At 37.8% G+C, this 27,967-nt stretch overlaps 1 protein-coding gene across 2 annotated transcripts in view; it reads left to right on the top strand.

Annotated features, from left to right (window-relative positions):
• Window positions 1–27,490, top strand: part of LOC128638508 (zinc finger protein 879-like) — a 113,132-nt gene extending 85,642 nt beyond the window's left edge. For both annotated transcript variants that reach the window (XM_053690506.1, XM_053690505.1), the window contains exons 7-8: window positions 2,958–3,059; window positions 26,173–27,490. In XM_053690506.1, coding sequence (XP_053546481.1) covers window positions 2,958–3,059; window positions 26,173–26,885 — 815 coding nt within the window. In that variant the 3' untranslated portion in view covers window positions 26,886–27,490. The remainder of the gene's footprint in view (window positions 1–2,957; window positions 3,060–26,172) is intronic.
• The last annotated feature ends 477 nt before the right edge of the window (window positions 27,491–27,967 follow it).

Below are 27,967 nucleotides of genomic sequence, written 5' to 3'. Positions count from 1 at the left end.
TATTTTTAAACTACAGTCACCACTGCATCCTATAGTTTCTCCTTTCTTTTGCTTGTCTTCGGTCGAATGACTGGGAGTGGCAGTTAGGGGAGGAGCTATATAGACAGCTCTGCTGTGGGTGATCCTCTTGCAGCTTCCTGTTGGGAAGGAGAATATCCCACAAGTAATGGATGAATCCGTGGACTGGATACACCACAAGAGAAATACATTTATCAGGTAAGCATAAATTTTGTTTTTCTGGGGAACCATAATAGATTCCTTATCAATGAAGATTTTTATGACAGAGTCAGGAAATCAAACAATTTCGATTCTTGCCCAGCACTTCAGTCCTCCTCGGCCATCAGTGGCTCAGTGCATGAAGGTAATCGGGCTGATGGTAGCAACATTGGACATCATCCCGGTCGCCCGTTTCCATCTCAGACCTCTGCAGTTAAGGTGCAGGCAGTGTAACAGAGATTATGCGTATCTGTCGCCGCGATTACCGCTGGAGCAGGAGGCAAGGGATTCTCTATTTTTGGTGGTTGTCTCTAGATCATCTCTCCCAGGGAACCTGCTTTCGCAGAACCTCTTAGGTGATTGTGACAACAGATGCCAGCCTTCTGGGATGGGGAGCAGCCTGGGGCTCTAAAGGTTCAGAGAACAGGGACTCTCTGTTCTCCCCATAAACATTTTGGAACTGAGAGTGATCATCAATGCTCTCCGGGCCTAGTCTTCGTTAACTTCGGCCCGGTTCTTCAGGTTCCAGTCGGACAATTTAGCCTCAGTGGTTTTCATCCACCATCAGGAGGAGCTAGGAGTTCCTTGGCCATGATAGAGGTAGCCAAGATCATTCAGTGGGCAGAGACCCACAATCGCTGTGGCGTACTTCCTGAGCAGGCAGTCCTTTCTCCCGGGGGAGTGGGAGCTCCATCTGGAAGTGTTTTCCAGCCTGATTCTCAAATGGGGTCAGCCAGAATTGGATCTCATGGAATCTCGGCAGAATGCCAAGCTCCTGAGGTACGGGTCATGGTCAAGGGATCCTCAGGCGGTACTGAAAGGCGCTCTAGCGGTACCTTGAAATTTCAGTCTTGCATACCTATTGTCTCTGCTTGATTCGAGCAACGGCTCAAGAAAAAAAAGCGGAGAGGGTGCACTGGCGTGGCCTCGCACGATTTGCTATGCAGACCTGGTGGACATGTCATCTCTTCCACCTTGAAGACTTCAGTTGGGGAAGTACCTTTATTTCAAGGGGCCTTCCTTCATACAAATCTAGTTTTTTTCTGTCTGTCTGCTTGGAAATTTATCCAAGCGTGGATTTCGGACTCGGTCATTGAGACCTCGATTCACGTAAACTTGTGACTAGAAAGATTTACCATAAGATATCTATATCGGTGTGAATCCAAGGGCTACTCTTGGAGTAGAGTTGGGATTCCTAGAATTCAGTTTTCTCCAAGTAGGTTTATTGGCAAGTTCCCTAAAGGGTCAAATATTTGCCTTCTCTATCTTTTTGCCAGGTCTTGATCAGGATCAGACCTGTGTTCAAACCAGTTACGCCTTCCTGGAATTTTATTTTAGTTCTTAAGGTTCTTTAAGAGGCTCTGTTGGAGTCTAGGCATTCCTTAGATATAAGTTGTTATCTTGGGTAGTTTTGTTGCTATTCTTCTGCTCGTAGAGTGTCAGAGCTCTCGGTATTACTATATGAGTCCTCTTACCTTATTTTTCATCTGAGAAGGTGGCTTTATGTACTAAATTAGTGTTTCTCCCTAAAGTAGTTCCAGATAGGAACATTAATCAGGAGATTGTTGTTCCCTCCTTGTGTCCCATTCCTTCTTCTCAGGAGGATTGGCTTCTACACAATCTGGACGTGGTACGTGTACTACAACTCTATTTACAGGCGACTCGTTTTTTCGTTAGTCTTCTGTTTAACGTAAGGGACAGAAAGCTACGGCTGCTTCTCTTTCTTTGTGGCGGAAGGGTATCTTTTGCTTTGCCCATGAATCTGCTGGGCAGCAGTCTCCTGAGGGAGTAACGGCTCTTTCTACGAGGGTTGTTTCCTCTTCCTAGGCATTCAAGGATGAAGCCTCTATGGAACAGATTTGCAAGGCTGCAATTTGGTCCTCTCATCACACTTTTTCTATAAATTTGACTTTTTTGCCTCGGCTGAGGCCGCTTTTGGGAGAAAAATTCTTCAAGCAGTGGTGCCTTCCGTTTAGGTTTCCTGTCTTGTCCCTCCCTTATCATCTGTGTACTCTAGCTTGGGTATTGATTCCCAACAGTAATTAATGATGATCTGTGGACTCATCGTGTCATTAGAAAGAAAACAAAATTTATGCTTACCTGATAAATTTCTTTCTTTCTTGACACGATGAGTCCACGGCCCGCCCTGTTATTTAGACAGGTTGTTAGTATTTTATAAACTTCAGACACCTCTGCACCTTGTTGCTTCCTTTCTCTCCTTTACTTTGGTAGAAAGACTGGGGTGGGAGGGAAGGGAGGTGATATTTAACAGCTTTGCTGTGGTGCTCTTTGCCAGCTCCTGCTGGGCAGGAGTGATATTACCAACAGTAATTAATGATGATCCGTGGACTCATCGTGTCAAGAAATAAATAAATTTATCAGGTAAGCATAAATTTAGTTTTTTAGAGCGAAGATATGTATGGGTCAATTTTCACACTACTTTTTCTTTTATGCATTCATTTGTTAGCAAAACATATCTATGCCAGTGTTTATCATTTCAATATACTAAACAATTATTTTAAAAAAATGCTTTTATTAGCTTTATTAACTGCTTAAGAACTTTCACATTTCACAGAAAGTCACATGAAAAAAAGGGTTTTAAACAGGTCAAAGCTACCACAACTATATTTCGTTCCATTTGAAAGCATAAGGAATTCTAAATTTATTTATAATGGGCCTGAATTAAAAAAACAAAAAAAAACAATGAAAAGCTAATACTAATATTTGACTGTTGTGTGCAGGTGGAATGAATGCAGAAACATGTGTTGGAGAAACCGAGGATCTGTTTGTAAGAAATTGTCTGGAAGCCCATAATCAGGAAATCAATAAAGAATCCAACATAAGTGAGTATATTACATATGATGACTGCAGTCCAAGTTATCTCTATTTTAATAAATACTGAAAATATTATCAATAAAACATGTATGGTAGACAGAATTTGGTAGAAGAGGACACAGAGTTGTGGTCTTCTCTACTCCCTTCTCTATTTTTCTCAATATATTGGCAAGCATGAGGGACATTCATTCTGATAACGCATAGTAGCATATTCTTGCATGAATTTGTTCAGCTAGCTGCCAGTAGTGCATTGCTGCTCAGGAACTGGCTTTTATCTATGTGTTTAATCCCTTTGCAGGGGTTAAATACTCAGTTATATACAACCAGTAGTTGTAAACTTTAAAGGACTCAAAAGATATAATGATGAACACAATCACAAGTGGAATAGCACACTGTTGTGCTAATAGACACAGGCTGGGAGTTTGCAGTGTCCAAGCTCACTGACCCACGTGTGAGGGTATAGTGACAAGAGACAAAAAAAGACAAATGTGTGTAGCCACCAATCACTAGCTAGCTTCCAGTAATGTAGGTACATATTTTCAAAAAAGAATAGAAAGAGAACAAAATAAATGTAGAAGTGACTTTAAAAATTGTATGCTCTGTGTGAATCAGGTCAGTTACTCAGTAACTGGTTAGAATAGTACAGGGGCATATTTACATCTGTTTCCAATAGTCCTTAAAGGGCCACTAAACCCAAAATCTTTCTTTCATGATTCAGATAGAGAATAGAAAATTAAACAACATTACAATTTACTTCCATTATTTATTTTGCTTTATTTTTTAAATATCCTTAGTTGAAGAAAAAGCAATGCACATGGTGAGCCAATCACATGAGGCTTCTATGTGCAGCAACCAATCAGCAGCTAGTTAGCATATCTAGATATGCTTTTCATCAAAGAATGTCAAGAGAATAAAACAAATTAGATAATATAAGTAAATTAGAAAGATGTTTAAAATTGCATTCTCTTTCTAAATCATAAAAGAAAAAATGTGGGTGGCATGTCCCTTTAACAAAATGAAGACTGTACCCCCTGGCTACTCTAATGGACAAGAAGTGAGCTGTGAAGTCTGCCCTTTCAGATCTCAAATTGAATGTTTTCAAACCTGGTCCCTTAAAGGACTTCGGGTGAAATGTATCATGATTGCAGGCAGACAGGTCCACCAGCCACCAGCACTTGCTATGCTACATTTTGCCATGCAATGCAACATTGCACAAGAGCTTTCTTGTGCAATGCCACCCCTGTTCTCGCACAGTTGTTTGCAGGGCGTGTCAATTACCTTGAATGAGCTAGTTTCATGGCGATTTATCTTGCCGCTTCTGAGGTGGTGGAAAGGCAAAAGAAGCAGTTTCTGCTTCTTAAATTTGTGGCTACAGGCTTGCTCATAAGAGCCTGCTCCTCAAAGCCTCAAAAGCTGCGATTGTAACTTTACCCCTTCAGCCTTAATGACGTCATGAGGTACATAGCCCATCGTACAACATAATGTAGATCTACGTTGCAGCGTCAGAAAGCTTCAGCAATATTGATTGTCCAGCTGCGGAGGGAGGGGGAGGAGCCCTGCACAAAAAATAATTTTGAAGGAAGTGAGAGGGATGGGGCCCTGCACTACAGAAAAAGTTGGGATGGGGGTGGGGCCCCTAAATAACGATTGCGGGGAAAAGGGGAACTACTGAAAATATAAATAAATTAAAAATATAATTAATAAATATAATTAGTTTGATTGGGTCAGACAGTTGCCAGTACCAAAGATGGGATTCATTATTGGGAGGGGAGGGATAGAGAGCCGTTTCGGGAAATAAAACTGCAGAAGAAAAAAAAAAGCCATAAACTGCATATAGGACAGACTTTCTGCTGTACCTAAGATGGTGGGGATGAGGGGGGAGAGAGCTGTTTAGGAGGGAGGTGGGAGGCATCAGGTAGGAAGGTAATACCTACATTACTATAAATATTTTCCTTACCAGCAAACTAATTAACCCCTTCACTGCCGGGAATTTCAGAAGTGTGATGCGCAGCTGCAATTAGCGGCCTTCTAATTACCAAAAACTAATGGCAAAGCCATGCGTGCCTGCTATTTACTAATAAAGAGGATCCCAGAGAAGCTTTTACAATCATTTGTGTCATGATTGCATACGCGATATGTAAACAACTTTAGTGAGAAACCCAAAGTTTGTGAAAAAGTTAGTTTTATTACAGTATCGCATTTGGCGGGAAAATGGTAGCATAAAATAAACCAGAATGGGCCTAGATCAATACCTTGGATTGTCTACTTAAAAAAAAAAAAAAATATATATATATATATATATATATATATATATATATATATATATATATATATATAGTGTTTTGATAGGTAAATAAATAATAATAAAAAAACAACAACAAAGCTTTATTTCTGTTTAAAAGGAGTAATAGCAAAAATGCTAAAAATTGTCCAGCATTTTGAGCAAGTTTTTCTCTGAAATTCCCAATAGTGACGGGGTTAATGAATTTACCTCTATGGATTTTGTATCTGGTGTACTGTATTTACCATTCAAAATTAAAATTCTCACATTTTCAAATGACACACTAAAAGAAGAATCTCACTTAAAATAAACAGAATATTGTTAAATTTTTTTTTCATGTTTTACTAATTCAAGAACAATATGGGTAAGGAGACGAAGGGCATTAATGGGTGGTTTCTACAATAAAGTGGACATGACCAGTGTTCCCTCTAAGGCCAGTTTTGTGAGCGGCCCAGCAGTGAAACAGTTAATGTTTGCTAATTGCTCTAATTAACTGTTTCACTGCTGGGCTGCTCACAAAACTGGCCTTAGAGGGAACATCTGGCATAACACTATATCCTGTCAGTATTGATGATTACTTCCAGCATGAGGAAGCCGATTTATTGGTAAATATAATTTTTTATTTCACCAGCAAATCTGGTTGAGTTATAAACTTACCATTAAAGGGACAGTAAACATTATCAATGTTTTCTTTGTTTTATTTAAAAGCACAATAGTTCACAGGTACTTAAAAGGGACATTCCAGCCAAAATTGGAATGTACATGGGTGTATTTCAGTTTTGAATAGAATAATTTTTGCAATATACATGTATTTGCCAAAATACTTTTAGTAAAAGCTATAGCTGTTTCAAAACTGTATTTAAAAGGGACATAAAACAATTTGGGATAGAGACAAAGTTTAATAACATGTACTTTAATTACTTTACCTGCAAATTTATACTGCAGTGCCTCACCATTGACCCTTTCATTTAAAGGGACAGTCAACACCAGAATTTTTGTTGTTTAAAAAGAAAGATAATCCCTTTATTACCATTCCCCAGTTTTGCACAACCAACACTGTTATATTAATATACTTTTTACCTCTGTAATTACCTTATATCTAAGCTTCTGCTGACTGCCCCCTTATTTCAGTTCTTTTGACAGGCATGCAGTTTAGCCAATCAGTGCTCAGTCCTAGGTCACTTTACGTGCATGAGCTCAATGTTATCTATATGAAACATGTGAACTAATGCCCTCTAGTGGTCAAAATGTATTCAGATTAGAGGCAGTCTTCAAGGTCTAAGAAATTAGCATATGAACCTCCTAGTTTTAGCTTTCAACTAAGAATACCAAGAGAACAAAGCAAAATTGGTGATAAAAGTAAATTGGGAAGTTGTTTAAAATTGCATGCCCTATTTAAATCATGAAAGTTTTTTTTGGACTTGACTGTCCCTTTAAGTTTCCGAATTGTAAAGCTCTAACTCTCCCCACACATTTCCTTTTAGGGCTGTATCTATATCTATTGATTTGGTAGAATACAAAAGTGCATTGGGATTATCTGCTGGAGCTGCCTAGAAGCTGTGAACTCAGTTGAAATGCAATGCCTGTGTCTAAACACTGATAAGGGGGGTGGGAACACAGTGATCCGGACAGTATGGCTATTTAAGTATTTTTGAAAATTATTTAAAAATACTTGCCAGCAATTTAAATCAAAAATTTTTAATGCAAAACTATTTTTAATTAATTAGCACTTTAGGAAATGCACAGATCTCAACATGTTTTATGGCACTTTAAGTATGCTCTGTGTACCAGCATTTTAAACACAGCACTTGATCAGAGAGACTAAGGTGCTTGTATCATCTGGTAATGACTCAATTTGTTAATTACTGACATGATACAAGCCCAATGATTCTCTGAGCAGCTGCAGTATTTAAAATGCTGGTGCACTGAGAATACCTAGCTATGCTTCACAATTGCACATGCAGAGAAAAATGTAAGCACAAGAACAGTGCTAACTTTTACTAGAAGCCTTTTTGCCAATACATGTATATTGCAATTATGTTTATATTCAAAGATGCAATTTATTTCTGTGCATTTAAATTTTGACCGTAATTTCCCTTTAAGGGCATTGACATTGAAAAAGCTTATCGGAAAGTCCTGAGGGTTTATGTTTCTCTTGTAAAGGTGTATCCAGTCCACGGGTTCATCCATTACTTGTGGGATATTCTCCTTCCCAACAGGAAGCTGCAAGAGGACACCCACAGCAGAGCTGTCTATATAGCTCCTCCCCTAACTGCCACCCCCAGTCATTCTCTTGCAGCTCTCGACAAGAAAGGAAGTATCAAGAGAGATGTGGTGACAGTGTAGTTTTTACCTTCAATCAAAAGTTTGTTATTTTTAAACGGTACCAGCGTTGTACTGTTTTTACTCTCAGGCAGAAATTGGAAGAAGAATTCTGCCTGGAGGTTTTCATGACCTTAGCGGTTTGTAACTAAGGTCCATTGCTGTTCTCACACATAACTGAAGAGTATGGAAAGAAAACTTCAGTTGGGGGGACAGTCTACAGATTGCCTGCTTTGAGGTATGTTCAGTATATTTTTTTCTAGAGAGATAAGGTCTAGAAAATGCTGACAGTGCCTGGTATATTTAAGGTAAGCCTGATACAGTAATTTAACAACAACTGGGATCATGCTTGCAAATAAGGGTAATATTCATGTTAATACTTATATTACTTAGTGTAAAAACGTTTGCATGATTTATAAAAATAAAAACTTTTTTTCTCTGAGGGTGATAAATCTTTATTTGGGGCCTAGTTTTCCACATGGCTTGTTAGATTACTCCTAGGAGTACTTTTTTAAGGCCCTCTGACTTTGAGTGCAGAAACAGGCCAAAAAGCCTGCTGCTGCCTCTAAGACAGCATGAAGGAGTAGCCCCCGGATCTAGTGGGGGGCAGACTTTCTCTCTTCGCCCAGGCTTGGGCAAGAGATGTCCAGGATCCCTGGACTCTGGAGATTGTTTCCCAGGGATATCTTCTGGATTTCAAAGCTTCATCTCCAAAGGGGAGATTTCATCTCTCACAATTATCTGCAAACCAGATAAAGAGAGAGGCATTCTTACATTGCGTTCAAGACCTACTAGTTATGGGAGTGATCCACCCATTTCCAAAGGAGGAACAGGGGCAGGGCTTCTATTCAAATCTGTTCATAGTTCCCAAGAAATAGGGAACTTTCAGACCAAATTTCTCAGGGTCCCATCCTTCAAGATGGAGACTATTCCAACCATCCTACCTATGATGCAAGAGGGTCAATACATGACTACCGTGGGTTTAAAGTATGCTTATCTACACATTCCGATACACAGTGATCATCAGTTTCTCAGGTTCGCCTTCCTAGACAGGCATTACCAGTTTGTGGCTCTTCCCTTCGGGTTAGCCACGGCACCAAGAATCTTTACAAAGGTTCTAGGGTCCCTTCTGGCGGTTCTAAGGCCGCGGGGTATAGCAGTGGCCCCTTACCTAGACAACATCCTGATACAGGCGTTGACTTTTCAAATCGCCAGGTCCCATACGGACATTGTTCTGGCATTCCTGAGGTCTCACGGGTGGAAGGTGAACGAAGGAAAGAGTTTTCTCTCCCCTCTCACAAGAGTTTCCTTCCTAGGAACTCTGATAGACTCAGTATAAATGAAGATTTATCTGACAGAGGTAAGGTTGTCAAAACTTCTAACTTCCTGCCGTGCTCTTTATTCCACTTCCCATCCGTCAGTGGCTCAGTGTATGGAGGTAATCGGATTAATGGTAGCGGCAATGGACATAGTTCCGTTTGCCCGCCTACATCTCAGACCACTGCAACTTTGCATGCTCAATCAGTGGAATGGAGATTACACATATTTGTCCCCTCTACTAAATCTGGATCAAGAGACCAGGGATTCTCTTCTCTGGTGGCTATCTTGGGTCCATCTGTCCAAGGGAATGAGTTTCCGCAGGCCAGAATGGACTATAGTAATGACAGATGCCAGCCTTCTGGGCTGGGGTGCAGTCTGAAACTCCCTGAAGGCTCAGGGTTCGTGGACTCAGGAGGAGGCCCTCCTTCCGATAAACATTCTGGAACTAAGAGCGATATTCAATGCTCTTCAGGCTTGGCCTCAGCTAGCTGCGGTCAGGTTAATCAGATTTCAGTCGGACAACATCACAACTGTAGCCTATATCAACCATCAGGGGGGAACAAGGAGCCCCCTGGCAATGTTGGAGGTTTCAAAGATAATTCTATGGGCAGAGGTTCACCATCCGGAGGTATTTGCCCATTTGATTCAACTATGGGGCAAACCAGAACTGGATCTCATGGCGTCTCGTCAGAACGCCAAGCTTCCTTGTTACGGGTCCAGGTCCAGGGATCCCAAGGCAGCGCTGATAGATGCTCTAGCAGCGCCCTGGTCCTTCAGCCTGGCTTATGTGTTTCCACCGTTTCCTCTGCTCCCTCGTCTGATTGCCAAGATCAAGCAGGAGAGAGCTTCGGTGATCTTGATAGCCCCTGCGTGGCCACGCAGGACTTGTTATGCAGATCTGGTGGACATGTCATCTTTTCCACCATGGACTCTGCCGCTAAGGCAGGACCTTCTACTTCAAGGTCCCTTCAAACATCCAAATCTAATTTCTCTACGTCTGACTGCTTGGAGATTGAATGCTTGAGTCTATCAACGCTTGGTTTTTCCGAATCGGTCATTGATACCTTAATTCAGGCTCGAAAGCCTGTCACCAGGAAAATCTATCATAAGATATGGTGTAAATATCTTCACTGGTGTGAATCCAAGGGTTACTCATGGAGTAAGGTCAGGATTCCTAGGATATTATCCTTTCTCCAAGAAGGATTGGAGAAGGGATTGTCAGCTAGTTCCTTGAAGGGACAGATTTCTGCTCTGTCTATTCTTTTGCACAAACGTCTGGCTGAGGTTCCAGACGTTCAGGCGTTTTGTCAGGCTTTAATTAGAATCAAGCCTGTGTTTAAACCTGTTGCTCTGCCATGGGGTTTAAATTTAGTTCTTAAAGTTCTTCAAGGAGTTTCGTTTGAACCTTTGCATTCCATAGATATTAAGCTTTTATCTTGGAAAGTTCTCTTTTTAGTAGCTATCTCCTCGGCTCGAAGAGTTTCAGAGTTATCTGCTTTACAATGTGATTCCCCTTATCTGATTTTCCATGCAGATAAGGTAGTGTTACATACCAAACCTGGGTTTCTTCCTAAGGTGGTATCTAATAAGAATATCAATCAGGAGATTGTTGTTCCTTCACTACGTCCTAATCCTTCTTCAAAGAAGGAACGTCTATTACACAATCTTGATGTGGTTCGTGCTTTAAAGTTTTATTTACAAGCTACGAAGGATTTTCGTCAAACATCTGCTTTGTTTGTTGTCTACTCTGGACAGAGGAGAGGCCAAAAAGCTTTGGCAACTTCTCTTTCTTTTTGGCTAAGAAGTATAATACGCTTAGCTTATGAGACTGCTGGCCAGCAGCCTCCTGAAAGAATTACTGCTCATTCTACTAGAGCAGTAGCTTCCTCATGGGCTTTTAAACATGAGGCCTCTGTTGAACAGATTTGTAAGGCGGCGACTTGGTCTTATAATTCTATAAATTTTATACTTTTGCTACTTCGGAGGCTATTTTTGGGAGAAAGGTCTTTTAGGCAGTGGTGCCTTCCGTTTAAGTTCCTGCCTTGTCCCTCCCTTCATGTCCTAAAGCTTTGGTATTGGTATCCCACAAGTAATGGATGAACCCGTGGACTGGATACACCTTTACAAGAGAAAACAAAATTTATGCTTACCTGATAAATTTATTTCTCTTGTGGTGTATCCAGTCCACGGCACGCCCTGTCATTTTAAGGCAGGTGTTTTTTATTTTTAAACTACATTCACCACTGCACCCTATAGTTTCTCCTTTTTTTCTTGCTTGTCTTCGGTCGAATGACTGGGGGTGGCAGTTAGGGGAGGAGCTATATAGACAGCTCTGCTGTGGGTGTCCTCTTGCAGCTTCCTGTTGGGAAGGAGAATATCCCACAAGTAATGGATGAACCCGTGGACTGGATACACCACAAGAGAAAGAAATTTATCAGGTTAGCATAAATTTTGTTTTACCATTGCTTTTCATCGGCCCTGTGCTATGAGTATTTTTTATTTTTGTCACTGCCATATCGTTCGTCCAATACATTGTAAGCCGAGAGCACCCTTACAGTTCTGCTGCAGATTGTTTTATTATACTTCATGCAAACTTAGTTTTTACTATATAGTTGATGGGTTCAATACAAAACCCAACATATAAACCTTTAGTAGCACGATTACTACACAATAAATTTCTACATGGTATATTACGAGTTTAACATACTTTATCTCATCACATACACTAGCACCTCAATGAGTCAACACAATATATGATGTCAGCTATATTCCCTACAGCGGATATTTTCATTTATATCATATACGTTATGCTGCAGGTTTTATCAAAGTAAACAGTGCTTTCCTGTTTTGTGTTAACTCATTTCACAGATTTTGTATTAATAAACGTGGCACTTTTATTTTTCACTTTCCAATTTAGTCAGCACCCCTTTTTATAATTCATGAGCTATCAGTGATTTAACACATTTTACTAGAGGCAATTTTAGGATCGTTATTCACTTATCAAGAGACCACCACTACGAATTGATCTATTGTGGATAGGCATAAAAATAACTTGACAGTAAATAATTATCGTATTCCACAATTCATAGAATTTCATTTATATCTCTTAACAATACAATGAACCCTGGTACGGCTCCTGTTTTGGATATTGCAACACTAAAGCAAATATTATTGTCTAGGATTTTTCATGCTATTGCAACATTAAAGCAAATACTCACGATATTGCAACATTAAAGCAACATCAAAGCAAATATCATCCCTTAAGATTCCTTATAATAATAATAATAATAATAATATGGTCGTTTGTTTATGGACCCTGTGAAAGAAAAATAAAAGGTCTTTTTATTATACCCTGGAGGCTGGAAATCCATTTTGTTCAAGAGTACATTGGGACCTGGCTAGTCCTATTCCTTGCCACAGGACAAAAGAATACAGGTGCTGTTTCCCATACCTACAATTGGAAATAATATGTACCCCTTTTTTACAAGTGTATATATATATATATATATATATATTTATTTATTTTTTTCATACATTTGCCAATATAGTAGTGAATTTGCAATAATAGAACGAGATTCACAGTAATGAGTATTTTTGATAAAAAGTTCCAACCAAGAAATCGTTTAATTTCAGGCCACATTTCCTATATCACCTATTTGTATAGGAGTTAATTTCTAATGTTAAATTTTTAATACATGGACCAATCCCTAACTGAATGCGGACCTATATTGCTGAAATAAGTTCATGACGTGTAAAGTAACACATGATCTGATAGGCTTAAAGATCCAAGTCATTCATGATAGGCTATTGCGTGTTTTTTAAACTGTACCAATCACAGTTAACCCTATCCCTGATGAAGTGCCGTTTCAGGCACGAAACATGTTGGAGTGGTGAATAGAGGCTAACTGGTTCTCTAGCTGTGATATTGATATGTACATGTACTATGTCACAAGAACTTTTACCTGCATTTGCTAAATAACAGTTACATTTTATACTCGTAATCTTGGCGCATTGGACGGCTGATTTACTTCATCCTTAGGGGTGAAATCCTTTAACAGTGAGAATAATGCAGATAATTCTAACTCCCTTATAGAATGCATCAGGGACGAAATGCAGAAATATATGGAAGAGTGTAGACAAATGACCCCTGTTGGGTCAGAAATAGATTTCCCAAATAGACAGTCACCTCATGATGTAAATTTTGGGAGCTGCTGTAACTCAGCTGATGAGGGGGAAGGAAACTCTAATAGAGAGTCAGAGGGCAGAGCTAACTACCCAAATAGCCCACGTAGTACTAATGTACGTAGGGGGTCTCCCCATAGTGAAAATAGGGAACACTCCAACCCCAAAAATAAGGCTCCTAGAGAATCCCAAAATAAGTCTAATAAGGTATATGACTCCCATAAAATAATTACTTTCCTAAAGGATGCAGTACCTAGATTCTCCAACAAGGGAACAAACTCTGTAATTGATCACTTAGAGGCCTTTGAAAATGCTTTAGCTATGATGAATGTTACAAGTGAGCAGTCAAAAATTAAATTTCTGCCCTGGGTATTTGAAGGTAAACATCACAAATTCTTTGCTTCACTAAAGGATATGAATATTCATTCCTAGAATGAAACAAAACGACAGTGCAGAAAGGAATTCGGGCAACATCGCACTAAAACTGCAGCGAAAATAGCTGTATATGGTTTAAAATGTAGTGCAAATCAGAGCCCCATAGAGTTCCTTTCTGTACTGAAAAAAGCGTACAGTATGGCTGAAGATATTCCCATATTTGAATGCTCAGAATTTGTGAATTTATTTTTTGAAGCACTGCCCGCCCCCATCAAAATTAATTTAGCTAGAGATTTTGATGAGAACTGCTCATTGAAATGGCTGATCAAAGAGAGTACAAAGTTATACTCTATTCAGCAGTCTGGTGAACAGGGGGTTAAAAGGGAATCAAAACCCAAAATTGTTTCAGAAACTAGGGTGTCACCTAGCCCCCTCAATTTGGAGTCTAAAAAGAAAACCTATGCAGAGGTGGCCAGAGGAAACAGGCCATCCCCACAGAGGTTTAACTCTACCCCTCCCCCAACACGGGCTGAGGCGCAGAAAGACTATACCCAAAGTGGGGGACATTCCCAAGTAAATAATTACTCCCAAAGAGAATGCCCACAAAATAATTGGTACCCCCGCAAGGGTAGATAAAATAAGTGGCGAAGATATTCTCAGGGTAACCAGACACCCCAAGTAAATAATGCTCCCCAAAATACTAATGCTGAACCCCAGGGGCAACCACGCCAGGATAGAAACAGCGGCCCTGATTCTGAGGGGAACCAATGGTCCAGGAATCATGATTATGGGGCATCAAGAGATAGGCCCAGGGAGAGAGGTAACTTATACGATTAAGTAGATCAGCTTTATACCCAGTTAAATCGGTTGAGCGAACAATTCGCTAATATGAGTCAACCTTTTACGGCTCAGCAACCGAACAATACTTTTTTAGAGGTACAGCCAGTGGTCAGCAGTGGGCCACAGGCACAGTCATAAATACTGCAGTATCACCTGAAAGAGAGGGGAGAGATATATAAATAAAATGATGAATGTCAAAAATGGTACTAATCATGTTCTCTCCCCACAGACCGGAAACAGACGATTTAGCTGTGATGACAAGCAACCTCAGCTGGGAAAAATTAACTAATCTCTTCCTTTGCAGCGTTTTCTTAACCTCATTTCAACAGATGCAGTACACAAGAACCCAGTCGACCCTATTATAGAGGGAACCGGTAAGAGTAACGTCTCTTCTGCATCAGGTAACACAGCGGATTCAGGTAACACGTGGCGAAGCCCACAGATGTATGATAATGCCAATTTTATGTGTGAAATGGTAGAAACTGCAGGGAGATATTATGTATTAGCTGAGCTGCAGGATTCAGTATCCAACCCTATCATGGGATTAATTGATACTGGGTCTCAGGCAACACAGCTAAATGAGCTAACACCCCACAAACCTAAAATAAAGGAATTTGATGGTTCACTAATAGGTGTTGGGGGCGACTCTCTGGATTCAGTATCCAACCCTATCATGGGATTAATTGATATTGGGTCTCAGGCAACTATTCTATCCCACGGGTACTACACACAGATAAATGAGCTAACACCCCACAAACCTAAAATAAAAGAATTTGATGGTTCACTAATAGGTGTTGGGGGTGACTCTCTAAAAGTCTACGGTACGGCCTGGTTAAAATTTAAACTGGGGAACAGGGTTATAAGACACCCTGTCATTATAGTGGATCTGCCAACTGATCGTTTAATTATCGATAGTGATCTCTTGAAGCTATTAAGCACCATAATTGATTGCATAAATAATGTAATTTGGTCACAAGTTAAAAGGCCTATTAATTATGAGCAATTCAGTATATCTCACACCCGACATAACTGTCACGTGGTGGAAGAGAAGCCAGATGCTGTGGAGATTCATTTAAGGAATAACTCTGTACCTGAAATCACTATCCTACAAATAGATGATCAGACTCCTTTAAGTGGCTCTGATGGTAATACTTTTAAAATGTCGCCTGGAAAGATAGCGAATATTTCCTTAGACGGCGATTTATTAACCATATCTCTCCACAAGGGGGATCATAAGATCCCTAAGGGGGGGGGGGCACGCTCAATACCTCGCAGGAATTGAGAGAGTTAAAGAGGATCTATTTATCCCTATACAAGTGCATGACCTTGGTACAACAAAGTATGCCAAATTGAACTTAAAACAGGAAGCTAGCTATATTAGCGAATGTTTATTATCACAGATAGCGGAACCTAAAGTGATTAAATATCTTTCTCCCAAAGACAACTGTGTCCACAGCCTGGATGACAGGTTTGAAAGCTATAACATCACAGCTAAGTGCTTATTATCTGTCTCTATAGGTAATAAGTCAGTGAAGCACCTGTTTTTAGTTTTAAATACTCCCCATAATCAAATATACATTGGCAATGATATCTTACATAGATATGCCATACAAATAGATTTGATTAACTCTTGCCTCTGGAGCAGGTTAAAGGGGGACCCTGAAGTATTTCAGGATGAAAATGCAGCCCTGAAATCAAACCAGCAATTGCCATATGCTGTGAATATGCAGGTGTCTAGCGATGTTATAATTCCTGCTGGGGCTGATAAATTTATTTTACCCTTACAGGTAAAGAGAGATCACAAATTAAAAACTTCTGAAACACTAATTTGCCTCTCCCATAGAATACAAAATCTGGGTATCACAATGACCTATACTCCTTTGGTAAATATTGGAACTATTCCAATACATGTTATTGTATATAAATCACCCCACAGGATATAACCTTATCCAAGGGAACTACCATAGGATATGCACTGGAATCAAGTTATTACACTTTTGGATTCCAGAATAATATAATTGGGCTAATACCTGAAGGATACTTAACTGAAGAACAATTAATAGAACAATCCTTTGCATCTATGCCCGAGGGGGATCTATTTACAATTCAGTCTATTTATCCCTTCAGCTCAGAGGAAAGCATCTGTAAAATTGAAGAAGCCTCTCTAGTATTTGATCAGCCGATCAAACAGCAAGAATACCCCAATACCCAGAGTCATGGGGCAATATAAATTATAATCAAGGGGATCTCACCTCTAGATTGGAAGAAGCCTATGAAATAGGACAGCCTGAAATCTTTCCAGGATTTCACCAAATAGTCGAAGAGCAAATATCCTTAGCTAATGGCTGTTCCAGTGATGATGAATGCTGACAGCTACGCGAACTCCGGATGGAGTACAAGAATATCTTTGCTAGGGATTCTTATGACTGTGGGACTACAGACTTACACATTGCAAGAATACAAACAGATCCCAATGCACCACCTGTCTTTGTTAAACAATACAGACTTCCTTTAGCCTCATATATTTCTCTTGCAGAAATCATAAGGAACTTGGAAGAAAGGGGTATTATCCGACAGGTGCACAGCTCTTATAATAATCCTATTCTAGGTGTTCTTAAGCCCAATGGACAATGGCGTTTGTGTGCTGACTTAAGACAGCTAAACAAACGAGTGTACATGTCTGGCTGGCCTGTGCCATATATTGACCATTGCCTAGCACAGATGCAGGGATCCAGAATATTCACTGCCATTGATTGTGCACAGGGATATTGGACTATAAAAGGTACATGAGGAGGACCAGTATAAGCTGGCATTCTCATTCCAAAAGGTCCAGTATGCATTTCAGAGACTTCCTTTTGGATACATAAATTCTGGACATGAATTTGCTGTATTCATTCATAAGGCTATGCCTGATGCACTGGAAAGGGGGACCTTATCTTATGTCGATGATGTTTTAATCAAAAGCACAGATTTGAAAAACACATCGCAGAGCTTAAACACGTCCTCAGCCAACTTAAAAGGGCAGGTGTCAAATTATCCCTACAAAAAGCTCAATGGTGCCGCACTCGTGTAAACTTCTTGGGACATGAAGTTACTTCTGAAGGGCTAAATACTCAGAAGAAAAAGATAGAAGCTATAGTAAATTCTAAAAACCCAACTAACTTAAAGGAATTGAGATCATTCCTGGGTATGACAAATTATTCTCGTAAATTTATTGATAATTATGCAGAATTAGCTAAACCACTACTACTACTACTACTTCTAAAGAAGGATGTTAAATGGCACTGGAGTGAGTCTCAAGAGACAGCCATCAAGGAGCTGAAGAGAAAACTCACACAAGCACCTTGCTTAGCGTACCCTGAAGGTGGAAAACCTTTATTTTTAGAGACAGATTACAAAGATTTAAGCATGAGTGCCGTTTTATACCAAAAGCATGATAATTTAAGTAAAGGCGAGCAAAACTTTATCCCCAGTAGAAATAAAATTTAGCGATTGCGAAAAAGCCCTCTTATCTACTGTATGGGCTCTACAAAATTTCCACAGCTACATACAGGGCGAGAAAATTATTGTATAAATGGCCCACCAGCCTTTGCTATATTTGCAAAGTGAGAGAATAAGAGATGGGAATTTGTCTAATAGCCGCATAACAGCGTGGACTCTTTCCTTACAAGGGTGGCCTTTAGAAATTCGCTACAAGCAGAATAAAAAGAATCCAGTCGCACAGGGGCTTGCTGAGCTCCATGACTGTACTGCTAAAGATCCTGGGGAAGAATTATCAGAAGATGATTTTCTGGAGGAACAATTGCTTTCCCCATATAAAATGTATAATGAGGACCAGTGTCAAACATTACCTTGGGTATATGTTGATGGTTGTTACCACCATGCCACTATTGATAATGAGCACAGACTAGTGGCTGGCATTGGTATAACTTGGGCAAATGGATTCCCAAATATATCTATAGGTTTCAACATTGGACCAAAATCCAGTCAAGTTGCAGAACTCACTGCTGTTCTAAAAACCATTGAAATGGCTATTGAACATGGTATTCATGAATTTGTGATCATCACTGATTTAAATTACGTGCGTGACAGTTTTGTTGAATACCTGCCAACTTGGAAAAGAAATGGCATGCAGAAAAGCAATAACAAACCAGTCAAGCATGGCAAGTTGTTCTGCGAGATTGATAATCTAGTGGTATCCAATGATTTAACCATACACTGGAAAAAGACCAAGGGTCATTCCAGGGTTCTAGGTCCTGATAAGGAAGGCAATGACCTTGCGGATTCATTAGCCAAACAAGGATCCATAACTGGAGAACTCCTTAATATTGACCACTTAATGGGTGCAATTCAAGTAGAAGCCATTACCAGAAACCAGGCTAAACAACAGAGTGAGCCTAACCTGGTGCAATGGAGTCAGGATTCTTCTAGTGAGGACCTGATCACTAGTCAAAAAGAAGACCCCATTGTAGGCATCTTCTATAAACACATAGAAGATCCTGAAAGCAACCCCATCTCAAAAGATGATTGTATTGGCAAAGAAGATCTTAGAATCTTAATAAAATCCAGATCACAATTCAAGTTACAGGATGGTTTGTTAATTAGAACCTCCAAAACTGGCATCCAGCAATGGGTAGTAACCACCAAGTTCAGAGGTCTAATGCTCCCACATCTGGTCATTGTGTTGCCAAACTCACGTATGAAATATTGTGTGAATATGCCTTTTGGCCACACATGTTGAAAGATGTTCAACCCTACTGTCAAGGGTGTTTAATCTGCCCACAGTTCCAACCCACTGCGCCAACGCATAGAGCTCCATTGCAGAAAAGGGGGATGGTAATGCATGGTCAGATAAACAAATTGATTTTATTGGTCCAGTAACTAGGTCATCAAGAGGTAACAAATACATGTTAACAGTGACATGCCTGTTCACTAAATGGGTAGAGTGCATCAGTGCACCTAACAATAATGCTGAAACATGCGCAGCATTGCTCATCAACCACGTGTTTTCCAGATTTGGTTTGCCCCAAAGAATAGAATCAGATCGGGGAACCCACTTCACTAGCGAAGTGATGACCAAAATGTGGAAAATCCTAGGGGTAAAAAGGAAGCTCCATATTGCTTATAGAGCTGCCTCAAGTGGTGGAGTAGAGCATTACAACCAGTCCATTGTTAAAATCCTCAAAAAGTTTGTGAGTGAAACTGGTAAAGAGTGGGATATAAAACTACCTCTAGTCTTAATGGCATGAAGAGCAACTCCAAGTAGTGCTACCAACATGTCACCTTTTGAACTGATGATTGGTAGAAGAATGGTTCTACCTCAGCATCTACCGTACATCAGACCGGAACTTGATAAACACTGCCAATACGCATCAATATGTGGAGAACCTAAGGAAGCACCTGCAATATGCCTTTGCATTTGCTCAAAAGAAACTTAAAGAAAGCCGCAACTGCCACTAAAACCTATTATGATCTCAAGACGTCCAAAAAGGAATATGAAATAAATGATAAAGTTTATCTTTATAACTTTGGAAGAGATCAGGTTAAGGAGAATACATTTCTCCCATCATGGAAAGGTCTTTTTGTCATTACTGACAAAATATCTCCAGTGGCCTATAAAATACAGATCCCCAAAAATGAAAGTTTCATAGATAAATGGGTCCATATCAATCAGCTGCGAGCGTGCCATCCTAGGTCCCAACTACAAGTCATAGAGGGAGTATGAAGTGTCATATCCCCAAATGCACTTAAGACATACTGTGGTTTAAAGATGCCTAGCTGATAAGCATAAGGGCTCAAAAATAACGGAATCTCTCCATAGAAGACTGTCTATGATGCACCACTGACTTTAAGCCAATTCAAATACATGTGTCCTACATCTATTTGAAGTTGGAAGGGGGATTTATGTCAGGGTATATGAATATTAATAATGAAAATGTTATATATATATATATATATATATATATATATAAAATGCCGTTCACTGTACATTGTTACCCTCCTTGGGACATCTGCCTGGGTTCAAACATGCAATGGATACTCCTGGAAAAACGAATGCACTCTCAGGTCTTTTTTAGGTAAAGAAAAAGCAATCTTTAATGGAACATTTTCAGGGACTTCTTCCCCATCATAAGCATCAGGATGCTGATGAAGTCCCTGAAAACGTTCCATTAAAGATTGCTTTTTATTTACCTAAAAAAAACCTGATAGTGCATTTGTTTTTCCAGGAGTATATATATATATATATATATATATATATATATATATATATATATATATATATATATATATATATATATATATAGTTGGTGAGACCACAGAATTAATTAAATATGAGGCTATTTACAACAGTGCTATTTCACTGAAATCACAAACCCCCCTGCCAAATGGTTTTGGCTGGATGAAGACACGTTTATCCTAATTAAAAGATACCAGTTTTAAGCTCACAGCCTTGCAGGGGGTAGCAAACAGGGAATGGATGGAGAATATATTCTGAGCATAAACTAGAGCAGCACAGGCTTGTAAAATGACCTCTGCTGTGTACTGTTGACAACAGAATATTTAACATATATACCTTAGACTGTATTACATGTCTATAATGCAATTCAGATTGAAATAAATTAAATGAATAACTGCATTAATAAATATATATATATATATATATATATATATATATATATATATATATATAAAATGTTTGTTATTCCAAGATAAACACATTTTATTTTATTCTCTGTTTTCCAGAAATCTAATGAAAATTATAGGAACAACTGATGTAATGGGATATTTGTGGACCTAAAAAGCAATAATTAATAGTAACATTTTAGATAAATGCTGCAAATAGATTTATACATATTTGACAATTTTCCCTTTATTTGACAGGAAAACATGAGGTCCTTAATCATAAAAACAGACATATGGATATTTTATATTTTAACATAAAAATTAGTAACCCTATTATTTTTATTTCAGATCTGCATAGACAAGATTCATGCATTCGGGATTTATTAAAAATATGAAATATATTATATTCATGTTGGGATGCAGTGCAGTACTGAATATGAAATATGCTGTGTTTGTATATAAATGCCAGGATACTGAAGGCTATTTTAAATGGATTTTAAGCTAATCAGTTAGCCATATAAATTACTTTGATATAATATAATGTTAAAAAACATACTGTATTTAGTATTGGAATAATCAGAATAAATAGTGTGACATAATACAGTACATTTGAACATGTAATTTAGCAATATAAAGAAATTATGGCATTTTATATGAACATTTTTAAAGAAATATTTTACTGTCTAGGAATGGTTAAATTAATCTGTTTGTCATGCTGCCCCCGATGGCCAGAATCCAGTATAACTGTCAAAAGATTTAACGGTTAAAAGATGCATCTCCATAGTAACCATGCCAAGCCTAGGGCCAATCCGATAAGACTTCCCAGGTGACCAGTCCATGTGCAGATCCGTAGGGCCACCTATATTGTTTCATAAATGATTAAAACATATATAAGTGAATGCAAAATAGGAAAAGGACATGCTGTTGAGCTAACTTGTAACTGGAAATTGGCTGCGTTTGAAATACAGTTTACTATAGCAAAGCTGGGCTAACTTTTCTCATTAATTGCAAAATATACTTATTTTGTCTTCTGAGATGAATCAAGAAGTTTTTGGAAACTGACTTATCGATTTGGTGTTCATTTTGGTAAAGTATTAAAAGGTTGCTAAAATATAGGTAAACATTTAAGATAAGCATTCCTTGTTGCTGTAGTAAATAAATTTAAAGAGCATATGTGTATTTTAAAACTAGTATTTCATAGTCTGTGTATTTTAAACTAATCATTAGTGCTAAGCAATTTATCCTGGAAAATTTACATATACATATATATATATATATATATATATATATATATATATATATATATATATATATATTCTAGAATTGTCTTAATTGTAGATAACTAAGAATTTATTTCAGTTAGATAAATTGGCATTCAAAGTGACCGTTTACTTTAAGGATATATGTACTTTTAGTGTCCTAATTAGAATTGCATGAGAATCAATTGTGGGTTAAATAATTTAATTGTATTGTCTGAATATTAGTGGCTTATATCTTGGTCTCAGTGTGATATTTTGATGCAATTCAATTGTGAATAAGGTTAGTAATAAAGTTACAATTTGGGTTGCTTTGTAAAGAGTATAGCATATTTTAATAATTCAAACGTGTATAGTATTGATTCATATGCTAGTTCCTACAAATATAATTCAATGTGTTTATAGATATTAAGAAATGGAAAGGGGTGGGATAAGCGCTCTAAAAGGAGCGAACCAATTAATAAAAAACAGTGAACAGAAATAATGGATATAATATATTAGGAACTGGATTAAAAGATTGTTTAAAAAATTAATTTAATATAAAGTATATATCAGCAGTATGTAAAACAACAATAACAATATCAAATGGAAATATCCGACAGTTAATGATATCAAACAATTCTTAATATATATATAAAAGATGCCGGCATCAGTTAAAAAATGTGGTAAACAAAAAATTATTAGACGAAAAATTCCGTCTTAAAAAACTGGATGTCAGAATATTTAAATAATGTAATTACCCAGTATATTAGTCTAAAAGCAATTTGCAATTAAATAACAGCTAGATATTTTGACCTAACCAGACATAAAATAGAGACAATAGTAGGATGATACGTGCTAGAGTTATGTTACTAACATATCGAGAAATGACAAATAAATACAATGACCTACTACTATTGCAAAAAATCCAAATAACCGGGGCAGATGTAATGCAAACCCGGTATTGTGTCCGTTAAGTTGTGACTGAAATCCGTGGATAGTGACGTTGCGTCACCTGACTTACAGAAATGGTCCAATGGTAGCAGTCGACTGGATACAATGTTATTTTGAAAAGTACCGGTAAAAAAGAAACTTTGTATCAATCTGTTTATATTAATATAGTGATGGCAGAGATACTTGCAAATGGTGGATCGCTTTCCTCAGATCATTAATAAAAGTCAATACTGTCCGCTGTTCGTAACAGCGTGGTGATCATGGATATAAGCAGTGGTCCGTCTTCTGTTTGTATAAGTCTCCAGACAGTGTTTTAACCCCTTTGGAGTAGTTCATGCAGAGATTCTTGCCGTAGATGGTAGTTTTATGATTAGAACAAAGTGCAGGCACACAGGGGTTATTCATATGTCTAGCCTCAGGAACTGTTGGAGAGGTAGAGATGAACCTGTTGTGGGTGCCGCTATATGCTGGTAAAGAGGTAGTTAAGGCAAGCGTATAATGTTATGCACACAGGAATTACTCATATGTCTAACTCTAAATGAATTATAGAGAAAGAGATGAACCTGTAAAGTGCAATGTGTGAGTACGTCTCCTGGAGTAGGTCATTGTATTTATTTGTCATTTCTCCATATGTTAGTAATATAACTCTAGCATGTATCATCCTACTATTGTCTCTATTTTATGTCTGGTTAGGTCAAAATATCTAGCTGTTATTTAATTGCAAATTGCTTTTAGACTTATATACTGGGTAATTACATTATTTAAATATTCTGACCTCCAGTTTTTTAAGACGGAATTTTTTATCTAATAATTTTTTGTTTACCACATTTTTTAACTGATGCCGGCATCTTTTATATATATATTAATAATTGTTTGATATCATTAACTGTCGGATATTTCCATTTGATATTGTTATTTTACATACTGCTGATATATACTTTATATTAAATTCATTTTTTAAACAATCTTTTAATCCAGTTCCTAATATATTATATCCATTATTTCTGTTCACTATTTTTTATTAATTGGTTCGCTCCTTTTAGAGTGCTTATCCCACCCCTTTCCATTTCTTGTAACACTAGTCTGTATTTGGAGATTATACTAGACTGCACAGGGATTTAAGCACATACCACGTAGCTAGCACTCACACCACCCCTAGACTATTTTTTATAGATATTAACTAATAAAATGAATTCAGGAATTTATATTAATTTTATGGTTTTAGTATATGCATATTTTATTGAGGTTTTGTTTAAAGGATAATTATTAAATATATTGTGTTATAACCCGGCCATATACTGACAACATCAAAGACAAAAGGTGTTGCACAATGTAGCAACAGCTTGTACACACGTTTCTAGTACTTATTAGGCAGAAATCGGAAAGTAACTCTAAAGAACTGGTAAACTATCTATCCCCTGGTGTGTAGCTTCTGGTTTATGCAACCTGTCATGGACTCTGCCCGGATACGCCCGCCTGCTTAGTGTTTTTAATTTTTTTATTACAGCAATGAAACAGACTGTTTAGTATCCAATTAAGAAACCACTAGTATTAAATGCCCTACTTTTTTCATAAATAAGTTTTAATAACTATATCTTCAATGCAACTATAGGTCCAAATATTTTGACCTAACCAGACATAAAATAGAGACAATAGTAGGATGATACGTGCTAGAGTTATGTTACTAACATATCGAGAAATGACAAATAAATACAATGACCTACTACTATTGCAAAAAATCCTAATAACCGGGGCAGATGTAATGCAAACCCGGTATTGTGTCCGTTAAGTTGTGACTGAAATCCGTGGATAGTGACGTTGCGTCACCTGACTTACAGAAATGGTCCAATGGTAGCAGTCGACTGGATACAATGTTATTTTGAAAAGTACCGGTAAAAAAGAAACTTTGTATCAATCTGTTTATATTAATATAGTGATGGCAGAGATACTTGCAAATGGTGGATCGCTTTCCTCAGATCATTAATAAAAGTCAATACTGTCCGCTGTTCGTAACAGCGTGGTGATCATGGATATAAGCAGTGGTCCGTCTTCTGTTTGTATAAGTCTCCAGACAGTGTTTTAACCCCTTTGGAGTAGTTCATGCAGAGATTCTTGCCGTAGATGGTAGTTTTATGATTAGAACAAAGTGCAGGCACACAGGGGTTATTCATATGTCTAGCCTCAGGAACTGTTGGAGAGGTAGAGATGAACCTGTTGTGGGTGCCGCTATATGCTGGTAAAGAGGTAGTTAAGGCAAGCGTATAATGTTATGCACACAGGAATTACTCATATGTCTAACGCTAAATGAATTATAGAGAAAGAGATGAACCTGTAAAGTGCAATGTGTGAGTACGTCTCCTGGAGTAGGTCATTGTTCAATGCAACTATAGGTCCAAAATTTTTTAAATTTCGTACTTTTCTTGACAAAGTTTCAACAGGAGTAGATTTCTAAAATATTTCTAATTATTTGTTTTGCCATAGCAACAAAGGAAACCCATTAAAATATTTAAAAATTAATCTTTCATGATCCAGATAGGGCAGTAACTTTAAACAACTTTCCAATATACTTTTATCATTAAAATTTGCTTTGTTCTCTTGCTATTCTTTATTGAAAGCTAAACCTAGGTAGGCTCATATGCTAATTTCTAAGCACTTGAAGGCTGCCTCTTATCTTAGTGCATTTTGACAGTTTTTTACAGCTAGACAGCGCTAATATGTGCCAAATAGATAAACATTGTGCTCATTCCTGTGGATTTATTTATGAGTCAGCACTGCTTGGTTAAAATGCAAGTCTGTCAAAAGAACTGAAATAAGGGGGCAGTCTGCAGAAGCTTAGATACTATGTAATCACAGAGGTAAAAAGTATATTAATATAACCATGTTAGTCATGCAAAAATAAAATCTTTTTATAAAACAATAACAATTCTGGAGTATACTGTCCATTTAACTTATAGAATTGTATATTAACTTAAAGTGTACTTTTTACAGATAGACCAGAGAGCTTGAATTTGGTTGAAGAAACACAAACAGGACCCTGTTCATCAGACGGAATGTTGGAAGAACATATAAGTCATTCTCAAAGTATCCATGAAGGAGAGAGTGATAAAAACTATTATAACAAATCAGCTATATGTGAGGCAGCAAACCCTTTTTTTGTTCCAGTGTATTATAAACATGGAGTAAAGTTTGGCAGTAGTGCAGCATATAGGACTTTTAGAATTAAGAAGAAAGAAACCAAAGATAGAAGAGCAAATTGTGAAGATCACTATTCTTGCACTGAATGTGGAAAAAACTTTTCTCAAAGTTCACAGCTGATTGAACACCAGAAAATACATACAGTTGAAAAACCATTGGTTTGCCCTAAATGTGGCAAATGTTTCTTCCAAAAATCAAGTTTAGCTATACACCTAAGAACGCATACAGGAGAGAGACCATATGTTTGCCAGGTATGTAAAAAATGCTTCTCTGATAAGTCAAATTTAGTTAGACATCACAGAATTCATACTGGAGAGAAACCCTATATTTGCTCTTATTGTGGGAAAGCATTTTCCAGACGATCATATCTGTTTAGACACCAAAAAGTACATACAGAGAAGAAGGATTATATGTGTTCTGAGTGTGGTATAAGCTTTTCTCAGATATCAAGTCTGATTTCACACCACAAAATTCACAAAATGGAAAAAATGTATGTTTCCTTTTAATGTGAAAACCTTTTGTCCTTGTGATAAATCATGTATTTTTGTTGAGGCTGCAGTTAGGAGCAATGTTTTCTAAATGTGTTATTTCTGGGAAGAAAATTCTTATAGATGATACAAAAAGCATACAGAATTATTGTTTGCAGACACAAAAAATAATAAATGTATTTATAATGATTTAATCAGTTGCACTTTTTAAGTGGTACAGTATGTATGTATGCAAAAAAAGTACTTTTTCTCCTGAATTATACATTACTAAAGAGATAAGAGTTACTTATTACATACAAGAAAACATTTTATCTTTTGTGTCTCATATAGTGGCTATGCTTACTAAGCATTGTATGATTTCTTTAGTTGACAACATGAAGTACTCATTATCAATAGGACACTATTTGGACTGACTGACTGATGGGAATTAGTTTATGGTGAATGATAAAAACAAAACAAAAAAACTGTTGAATTATTTGTATGCAATTATTGTTCAAATATCCACTTCCTCTATTGTTTTACGCAAAAAAGGAGTAAGCACTCAATGTTCTCTGGTTTTAATATCTTCCATGCCATTGAGAGCAATTTTAAAATAATACCTTAAAAATAAAAAGAGAAATCACCATTGTCATATTTTGAATACTAATCCTTCTCTAGGCCGATATGGAGAAATGTCTTCTGTTACAGGAGGACAATATCAAATGCATTATATAATCAGATGCACAGCTGGTTGCATAGCATACCTTCAGGAGTGTGCTTGTGGAAAAGGGTATATAGGAAAATGTTCACAACAAAATACATGAGCATCTAATATTACTGAAAATGTCAGTGAAGACCATCCTGTGCCAAAATATTTTGACTTGAAAACCAGTGTGATTGTTTGCATGAGTAACAGCTGACTTAGGAAAGTGAGAGAGGTTATTATTAGTAAGGGAGGATGAGAGGAGTTGAATGATAATGGGGGAAAGAGTGAGAAGTAAGTGATGCTAAGAGGAGTCAAAAGACTAGGCTGGTTGGTGGAACTGAGCTAAGAAGTATGAGTAGGTTGGCTTCTCAAACAGCAAGTCCATTTAAAGGTACCCCATCAGAGCTAGGCCAGA

This window comes from Bombina bombina, chromosome 8 (genome assembly GCF_027579735.1).
Source record: "Bombina bombina isolate aBomBom1 chromosome 8, aBomBom1.pri, whole genome shotgun sequence".
Taxonomy (NCBI): Eukaryota; Metazoa; Chordata; class Amphibia; order Anura; family Bombinatoridae; genus Bombina; species Bombina bombina.
The sequence above is the reverse complement of the archived record's forward strand: the minus strand, read 5'-3'. Positions and strand labels throughout refer to the sequence as shown.